The 10,133-nt window shown below is 42.8% G+C and overlaps 1 protein-coding gene across 1 annotated transcript; it reads left to right on the top strand.

Moving 5' to 3' along the window:
• The first annotated feature begins 1,639 nt into the window (after positions 1–1,639).
• prmt6 (protein arginine methyltransferase 6) lies at positions 1,640–3,135 on the top strand. Its single transcript, XM_076088922.1, has one exon. The coding sequence runs from the start codon at positions 1,674–1,676 to the stop codon at positions 2,727–2,729; it is 1,056 nt and encodes a 351-aa protein (XP_075945037.1). The 5' UTR covers positions 1,640–1,673; the 3' UTR covers positions 2,730–3,135.
• The last annotated feature ends 6,998 nt before the right edge of the window (positions 3,136–10,133 follow it).

Genomic DNA, 10,133 nt, shown 5'->3' with positions numbered 1-10,133 from the left:
GCGTTATTCTGTTGCTGGTTTAACATAAATCAAATATAACCAAAAGGGAAAACTGGAGCTTTGAATATCAAGTCAGTGTTTACTACAGAGGTATGGCTCATTTCCCCCTTGATGGTTGCTGTTTCCATTACTCAAGCTGAAAACATATCAGTTCATGCAGAATTATTTCCCTGCTTTTATTCTCTATATCATTTTGAAAAGACTGAATTATTAAATGCACACATTTTCCCAGGAGGTGCTTGTGCTTTAAAGGCAGCATTGGATCCAAATTTAGAAAAAGCGTGTAATTGTGAATGCGCACACACATACACCCACCTAACCAGCACACACACATATTTGCCAGCAATATTTTCTTCTTATTTCGCAATGCTATTATTTCACATTTCCTGCATTTCCCTGTGCTGTCTTCTTGCTTTAAAAGCGTGTCTTGAAAACAACTAAATACAGCATCTTGCTGTACTTCTCATCTCAAACTCTCTGCTTCCATCTCTCTTTTCCCTCATCTTTATGAAATGGGATACAGCTCCTGCTCGTTTGTCTGGTATCTTTTGCCAAAGATCTCTGAAACAAAGTTCAAAAGGGTCCCACAGGACTGCCGAGAGGAGAGGAGAGCTGAGACACAGGCAGCTGTGTGCTGCCTGCCATAACTATGGGGAGAGCTCAGAACTGGTAATGGCCATGCTGTGTTGTGCAACAAACTGTTCAGTAGGTGTACTGTAGATGGTTGAATGTTAATTATAGAGAGTGAATTGCTGAAGATAATGTATGGCCTCTGTTGATTTCCTTACTCAGAAATGCGGCAGAATAGATCTCCGCACACTTAAATCTATGCAGAGAACACTTAGTTTTTTAGCTTTCGGTCTAAAGGACCTTCATCAGAGAAAATATGGTTCCCTACTCTGAAATGTAAAACCTTGCAAAGGCAATATGACAAAAATACACTGTATCAAGAATCAGATAAAGCGCTGAGCATTGCGTGGCCCACAGTGCAAAGTCTTGCCTGGAAAATAATTATAATTTTAATATGTATTATTTACACTAAATATAAAGTAAAAAAAAACGTCATGTAGTTATGGTTATTCTAGCCATTCCTTACATCTTCTTCAACCACAGCTGAGTGCAAATAGTTTGGAATATTTTCTCCAATAATTAACTGTAGCCTCATGAAAATGAACACAGAGGGACAATAGTGTAATATACAGTAGATTAATTGATAAAGGCATATAATAACGAAATATTAATAATGGGAGTTTCTCAATGTCAAATAATTTGTGTTACGGAATTTCAAAGTAGGCCTATTGTTCTCAAAGAGAAGGCAACACTTCCGGTGGTATTTGTGAGGATTTATTACAGGTGGCTTTATTCGTCCCCAGAAAAGCATAATTAAGCAAGTTCCACATCTTAAACTGAGTTGGCAAACTAGAAAAAGAAGGGAGAGGCGCCGTTTCTGTCATTACTCGCCACCAAACCCAGAGAGAAAGTCTATGTACCATTTCTCCCCTGTCAGTGAATGCAGCACCGCTGCGTCACTGACCCTTGGTCGAGGGAATTGTAGTCTATTTGAATATGTGTCTCTCGTATTGTGCGCAGCGGGGAACTACAAGTTCCAGATTTAACAACGCGGAAGTGAAGCAACAAAACACTATGCATTTGCAGCCCCTAGACTCGAGAAGATGTCTCATGTCGTTAAGAAAAGAAAATTGGACAAAACCCGGCAGGAGAGACTGTACTTTGACAGCTATACCGATGTGACCATCCATGAGGAAATGATAGCGGACCACGTGCGGACCAACACGTACCGGATGGCCATACTGAGGAACAGTGAGTCCATACGAGGAAAAGTGGTTCTGGACGTCGGCGCAGGAACCGGCGTGTTGAGCATTTTCTGTGTCCAAGCCGGTGCTAAGAAAGTCTACGCCGTAGAAGCGTGTTCTATCGCCGAGCAGGCGGTGAAAATAGTGAAGCAGAACAATATGGAGGACAGAATTGAAGTCATACGAGGCACGGTGGAGACGGTGGACCTACCGGAGATGGTGGAGGTGATAGTGAGCGAGTGGATGGGCTATGCCCTTCTGCACGAGTCCATGCTCAACTCGGTCCTCTACGCGCGCGACAAGTGGCTGAAGCCGGGCGGCGTCATCCTGCCCAGCAAAGCCGAGCTCTACATCGCGCCCATCAGCGACCCGGTGGTGGAGGACCGCTTACACTTCTGGTACACCGTCAAAGACCAGTACGGCGTCGACATGTCCTGCATGTCCGACTTTGCCGGCCGGTGCATCATGAACTCCGACATCACCGTGAACTCGGTGACCGTCGAGGACGTGCTCTCCCACCCGGCCCGCTTCGCCGAGCTCGACCTGCACTCGGTCACCACGGAGCAGCTGCGGTCGGTGAAGGGCGAATTCCGGTGCGAGTCGTTCGGCTCGGCGGCGGTGAACGCGTTCTGCGTCTACTTCACGGTGACTTTCCCGTGCCCGGACAAGCCGCAGCCGCTTGTGCTCTCCACGTCGCCGTTCAAGCCGGAGACTCACTGGAAGCAGGCGGTGCTGTACCTCGACGCTCCGGTGGACGTGGTGCAGGACACGGCGGTCACCGGAGAGATCAGCATGTTCCCCTCGGAGGAAAGCGCCCGACACATATGCATCCACGTGGACTACACGATAGGAGAGCACAAAAGACAGTCCAAGACCTTTTCCATCCCCGACTGGAGCAGTGAAGCCCAGTCCTAGTGTGGCATCAACATGCAGTGTCACAGTGTAATCACCAGGCAGCACACTCAAAGGCCTTGTCTCATTATCCGTCACAGAGATGCTCACTGTGGTTTGGAGGGAGCTGAGCGATGACTGTTCTGACCTAAACATCTATGAGGTCTCATTCGGCCAAATGCATGAAGGGCCCTCAGCTGACACCTCTGCATACACACGCTTGTGAAGGTTTATGCTTGTTTTTACATAATAAATCATTTTGAGAGAGCATTTGAAACAATATTTGGCCATCACAATAAGCATAAAGTCTCCTCCGGACTAATGAACAGTTTTAGGTGTGTGTGTGTGTGCTGCTGTGTAAAGCCGAGTGAAGGCAGGTTTCATCTGAGGTTTTACAAGTTGTTGAATAAATTCAATGCCATGCTGCAGACGTCTGATATTCTAATCCATTTAATCATGCATATTGTGCGGAATCTGATGTAAATGTTGCATTCAAATGAGGATCAGAGCGATATATTGACTTGGACTGGCTGCAGTCAGGCAGGAGGTGTTTTTACATTGGCTGGTTTTCACTTTTTCATAACAGAACTAAATTGGCTCATTATTTCTGGTTAGGACACACACTCACCGATTGCCAGAAACAACTGACTTTATCCAAAGTTGTAATTGTGATGCAGCATTCTGCTAAATAGCAAAGACTATAATATACAAAGTATTTCCTTCCTGAGCATCTCTTGCTGTCTCTAACGGACTGAGTTGTGAAAATATAAAAGTTTTTAATATCAGCTACAATCACTTACCCTTGATTGTGGCTGATGTTAAAAACGTTCATATTTTAATAAAAGATAATAGTTTGATGGCCTATTTTACAGATTTGTCGCTCATCATTCATTGAACACCAGTGGCGGGTCGTGCATTTTATACCTGGGCCTTCACTGCTGTCCTGCAGCTTAAACACAGCTGCGGTTATTATTTGTTTCGTATAAAAATGAAGCGCAACACCTATAAATACACTAACTGCAGAGTGCAGATACAATGAATATGCCGAGAGTGTGTCTCCTCTGACTGCTGCTCGAGGCTGCTGTGAGAGTCCACCTGTGAGTGCTTTGGGGCGGCTCATGGCAGCACCCGCTGCTCATTCACAACAGTAACTGTAGAACAATATGTGCTTTCACGTCAGAGTCAAAACACCAGAAAAGTCTCCAACAACACCAGAAAAGTCGCTAGATTTGTCACTAGTAGCTTTTGACAAAAAAAGTCGCCAAGTTGGCAACACTGACACCGGCTAAATATGTCCCCAGTAATGTTGCACGGTGTATCGATACTAAAAAGGTACCGCGCGGTACCCGTACGTTAAAATGATACGATTTTGCATATTTTAGTATCGATACTTCATTAAAATAGGCGCGATCAGAGCGCACTCACTGTTCCGCTCCCTGTCATGCTGCCTGCACGCATTGACTGCAAGGGGGCGGGGCTGCCTAGCGCTCACTCACAGCGAGTGATAGCAGGGGAGACATGCATCAAGGGTCCGTGTACGTTTTGATAGTCTGTTTTACCGTTCAGTCGAAAAAACGACAATACGGAAATACCATGATATTCTCGTTTTTCGTTTCAAACCAAAAAACGGAAATGGTGGTCCGTGTACGGTCCCCACTGACATACAGAGACCCGTCTACAAAACGTGTTTCAAAGCCGCACAGACCAAGGGAGGCAACACCTCTAACATGGCAAAGCACCTTTCAGACAGACACCCCGAACTTTTCAAAGAGTTCAAAGAACGAGAGGTAAGCAAATGTGATTATAAACATGAACACCCCCAAACTCACCCATATACAGCCTAACACGAGTAGCCTTAGCCTAGTTTGAGGACAAGCCTATATGATCATGAGGTCACAATGCACACAAAAGTGTACTAAATGAAACACAATTGATGCAAAATGGCTACATGCTGGTGGAGCCTGAGGGTGGATCTTGAGCCAATTCTTTTTATTTTTAGTTAAGGAAAAATAATTATTCCATGAATTAAGATAAGATATGAAGTGAAAATATCAAACTCACTATGCAAGTAAATTAAGCATTGTTTATCCACCCACTCCCACAGACAGTCAAACAGATGCCAGCAGAGTCAGCAACAACACAAAGACAGAGTTCCCTTCCAGCTGTGTTTGAAAGCCAGCGGAAATATGAGAGAGGCTCAAAAGATGCGAAGAGGTTAAACATTAATATTAATGCCATTTGTTAAGTGTTCAAAAAGCTGGGCAGGAACAAGCTGGTAAAAAAGGGAACCGTACAGATGTTTTATTTATTACTATTATAGATAAATATACCAGTATCGTATTTGTGGTACTGTATCGAATTCTGGTATCGTAAGTATCGGGTATCGTGATACTTATGGCAGGTATCGTATCGAAGTCATAATTTTGGTATCGTGACAACCCTAGTCCCCAGTGCAAAATTGGATGTAACAATAGTTCCTATCACATATAAAACCAAACAAAAATCCATCTTCATAAAAACAAGTTGTACAAATGATAATATATAAACAAGCATATTAAAGCTACTGCAGATGTAAAAACAAACGCAGTTGACTTACCAAATGCTGTTCACTTAAAGACAAACTCCATCCTCCTTTCTTTGTTGACAAAGAGTTTAATCACACGGTTAAATCCCAACTCACAAATCCGTTTTTCCTCCTTCAGCCATTGAGTGTTAAAAAAACAAAGCTCGGTAAAAAAAAAATAAAAATGTAAACCAGGCAAAATGCAAAAAATTTCATAATTGCTTCCATATCTTTCAATTTGAACTCTTACTACTCCGACTAAGCCTCTGCTTAGGTTTTGTTTTCCAATAGTCACGTACTCGCCCACTGACCAATCACAGCACACGCTGCACCTCACTGCAGAGCTGCACGTAATGCTGACGTAGTTGTAGGCCAGCTAGCAGGCTCTGGCACGTCAAAGAATACGCCCAACATGTCAAACTAAAGATCTGATTGGTTGAACACTATGACAATCAACAATATCGTCCCCATTCACTTAAACTGCACAGGGATGCACTTGTGAGTCTGCAGGCCTCGGGCCTCTCTTCTTACCTTGAGACACAGAGGTGAAATCTGATTGGATAAAAGCTCTACTTAAAACAAGCTGCACTGGAAGCAGAGCAACTGAGGAAGACAGTAGCTGTGCAATGAGAAAATAAGATAATGGGGAAAATAATTTTATAAATTATAATACATGTAGTGTATTGAAGAAAATATATTAAATTATAAAATAGCTATAACTTTGTGGTTCTGTCTAGGCCAGCAGAGAAGGCCTTGCAGACCCTCACGGCCCACCACTGTTGAACACAAACATCTTGTCTGGGGACCGATCATTGATTGACTTTCTATATTATTCTAGAGTCACTGTACAGTCAGTGGGGTTGGGTTTTGGAGGATTCTATTGCAGAGTTTGGTGAGCCGATGTGTTTGAAAGACAGTTGTTTACTAGCTATGTTCATCATTAAACAAATGGGAACCAGACTCTAATGAAGTGTTTCATGTGTCACGAGTCCTGACTGAATGCATAGTATCTAATAACGTTACGATCGTTATTTTTGTACAGCTCTTTCATCTCTAACTTTCCACCTGCACGTTTAAACACTCATATTAAACCTGTACTGAGAGTGGACTGTCCTCATTCAGGAGAGCTGCAACACCTTTCTTTGGGTTAATTATGACCGAGCTTTTAGCATCTATGAGATAGGTCATGAACAAGATAACAATACACATGTTTTTATGTGAGGTCATTAAAAATACTGATAGTGATCATAAACATGTTGATGCTGGGTTTCATTGACATGAGAGGGGCCTCCATAACTATATTGTTCCTTGCTGAATGGATACAAATACATTTAAACAAAATGTTCAGAAAATATTATTTTTAAATATATTCATTTTTATTTTTTATAAACTTATGATTGCATAAGTCAACTGTGATGTTAGAAAAACGTATGCAAAAAAAACTGACATTAAGTTGAAAAAAATACTAATTATATCAAAACTGATATCATTTGTTAATACGATGAGCATGTCAGTATGTGCATTGACCTGCTAAACTACTGTACTGCTCCTTTAAATCCAATAATGAATCCTAAATGATCATTTTATACAGTTTTTTTCCAACAATCACTATTTCTGTAGATGCATTGTTATAGTATTTTGTGGAATACTGTGTTACTCCCACGTCAAACCAAAGCCAATGTGTTGATGAAGTCTTTGTGTGTATAAAGTAGATACTGTGGACCGATGAAGTCTTTCTCAGTGCGCATTGAATTCAAGCCATAACATGAGAATGAGTCTTCTCTGCATTCTAATTACACAGCAGATAATAAACACACACACATTCCAGAGAATGCTCCATGATCATCCATCTTTCACACCCCGTCATCATTTGAAATATGGTGTTCATTGGTTTCAGTGTCACCGGTACTTGTGCGCCCGCTCTGTAATGAACACATTGGAAATGAACAGGAAGCCACACTGCAGTATAGTCTCTACAAATCAAAGGCATTGTTGGCCGAGTCCCATTTTCAGCTGCAAACTGTCTCGCCTCTGGTTTCCTCTTTGGATGAACTGTATTGCAAAATTCAGAGTCTATGAAGAAGAGTAAAAAAAGAAAAAAGTGACTGTGTGAATGAGGAGAAAGCTGATAGAATACACACACTGCTCGCTGCCGTAAAACAAGCTGATGAACTATTAGTGATGGTCATAATGAATAGGGAAAAGGTTATCCAAGCCCAAATCAAAGCCTCAATCTGAAGTGTTAAATCTGCACTGTCTTTTTATGGTTTCTTTGACCCTCCTTTTTTTTTTTCCTTAACGTGGAAGATCTGCCACTTTAACTCCATTAGAGTCAAAGTGCCGGAGACATTAGTTCCTCATTGAAAAAGCAAAAGGAACGACTTGACATTAAAACGTAGAGAACGTACTTTAAAAAAAAGAAGCTTAATGGGGAAATCAATCATGACCACCTCAACACTGATGACTGATTGGGAAAACAAACACCTTCAGACAGGAGATCCTCAGTTACGCTGAGTGTAACGTGACAGCAGCTGCGAACGGAAGACGGTGCAGCGATCAGACTCGTGATGTGATGACAGTCAGATCACACAAAGCAGAAGCCTGTCAATAGCTCCCTCTGTTCACAGCACACTGGACTTGTATCTAGTTGCATATTGCTCCTCGTGTAACTAACAGTCATCACGTTGTGCCTAAACTAACAAGTGCTTTTGATGGTCGATAAAAGCACATATTGAGAACTGAGTGATAAGACGTCTGTGGGAGTTCAAATCTGTAAGATGAACAGTGTTTGAGATCCATAGAGCTTCAGAGAAAACGTTGGAAAGGGAAGAAGACATGGGAATAACCCACTTGTTTTGCCACTTCTACCAGACCAGTTTTTAGGGGCGCTTTAATGAAACACAATGTTTTAAAATCGTTTAAAACGTGGAGCTTCACATTGTTTACGACTGAGAGACGATGCAGCTGTTTCTGTATATGTAACACATGTGCACCGACTCTTTTTCTGTCAAAAAGTCGAGCAGTGAGAGCGACTCGGATGTGACCACGTCTGAACAAGGTCAGCTTTTTTGTTGTGAAATGTCAAACCGATTTTTTTGTTGCTCTGTTGTGAAAGGGCTCTGCAGTAGGAGGTGGCTCTCTCAGTCGCTTTGTTGCCCAAGAAGCACTTTTGTGTCGGAGAGACAAAATAAAAGAAATGTCGTACGCTTTTCATTCAAATTGAATTCTACACTTGCAGCTGGCCTAATGTGCACTCACAGCCTCCTTCTGCAGGTGACTGTGCAGACAGCACAGAGGAAGATGTCCGGAGAATGGAAATGTCAAATGCAGCCGCGGTTAAACCCAGAATCACGCTCACGCATGCAGGGCCACTCTTGTCTGCTGAATGCTAAACTAATTGTGATCCGTCCCTGCCTGAGACGGTTTGGAAACCATTAGAAACGAGTGCTGCAACTTGAAATGGGATTATTTGCCTTGTATCGCACAGCCAATCAATAGACGATGTGCTTAATCTCACTGATTTCAAGACTCGTTCTTCAGTGTTTGAACTCAGACCGAGAGACAACGCGGCCCAGGACTCGCTGATCTGGAGTCACAATACAGGTAGTTGTCTTTAGAACCTGTGTTCCCACGTTGGACGATGAAATTTATGATTAGTGGTAGGAATGAAATGACTTTTCATTCAAAGACCTCCACAACCCTTTTCCGTCGATCCGTTATGCAGCTCTCCCATGTTGGTTCGGCCAGCCTTCATGCCGGACGTCTCGTCTCCTCTGTCGCTTTGATGCCGAGCACTTTGCATTATCCCTCAAGTTCAGTTCAAACGTATCCTCACACAACGGTTTGCATGTTACGAAAAAGTTACTCTTGTTTTGTGCATTTCCCTTACCAAACAAAACCCAGCAACACGTGTCAAGTTCCACTCGCTACAGGCATACAGTCTTTTCAAAATCAACGTCACAGAAAACACAACTTAGTAAGGTTGAGGCAAAAAAGACTTGGTTAGGTTTAGGAAAAGATCATGAAACAATTGATTTTGTGGCATATATGACTTACAGCGCATTCATTTTGTAGGTTGGCTACCAATGCTGGATGAGAACAGCCTGCAAAGTTAGATGACAGCATCATCTTTTCTCAACACATGTGCAGGCTGTTTTCTTACTGTCAAATCTAAATCTAAAAGAAGTAAATGGAAGTATTTGAATTCAGGTAAAAGTCTTGTTGGGTTTAAACTCTCTTTCTAGAGTGACACACTGACCAAGATCGCTCCTTCCAGGTCCTATAAAAGCAACCTGAATCCACCCACAGTCCGCCCTGACAGTCTCGACTCCCTCTGTACGTTGTGTCCTAACTCAGGGCACTGTTTTTGTTTCATATCCATACATTATGTACACAGGTGAGGAGGAACCAGCCCAAGCAGAGACTCATATATAACAGTCAACCACTGGGAGCATCTGCGCACACTCAGCAGTCACTCAGCAGACGCGTGCACATACAACGGGTGTACAGTATAACCCCAGCAGTAATTATAGCGAAACACAGTGGTACACAGTTTCCAACTTGTGTTTACACTGAGCAGGTGCATTAGTGAGGATTGCTGACAGACTACAGCGGTCACTGGAGTGATTTCAAGTAACTCAATAATGTAAGTGACAATGTAAACCTCAGTCGAAGACACACACAACATGCAGTTATGTGGGTTTTTTTACGATGTGGGTTTGCTGTTGACATCGGCCTCTAGAGCGATGGGAACACAGTGTACAGCTCCCCACATCTGTGTCGACCACAGCCGTTCTGCTCCCACTGAATCGCCCGGGAAATCACAGGAGTCTGTTCGATGTCATCTTCAAAGTAACAGTAACAAC

Source organism: Anarhichas minor, unplaced genomic scaffold (assembly GCF_050575085.1).
Source record: "Anarhichas minor isolate MPS153535 unplaced genomic scaffold, ASM5057508v1 ptg000001l, whole genome shotgun sequence".
Classification (NCBI taxonomy): domain Eukaryota; kingdom Metazoa; phylum Chordata; class Actinopteri; order Perciformes; family Anarhichadidae; genus Anarhichas; species Anarhichas minor.
The sequence above is the reverse complement of the archived record's forward strand: the minus strand, read 5'-3'. Positions and strand labels throughout refer to the sequence as shown.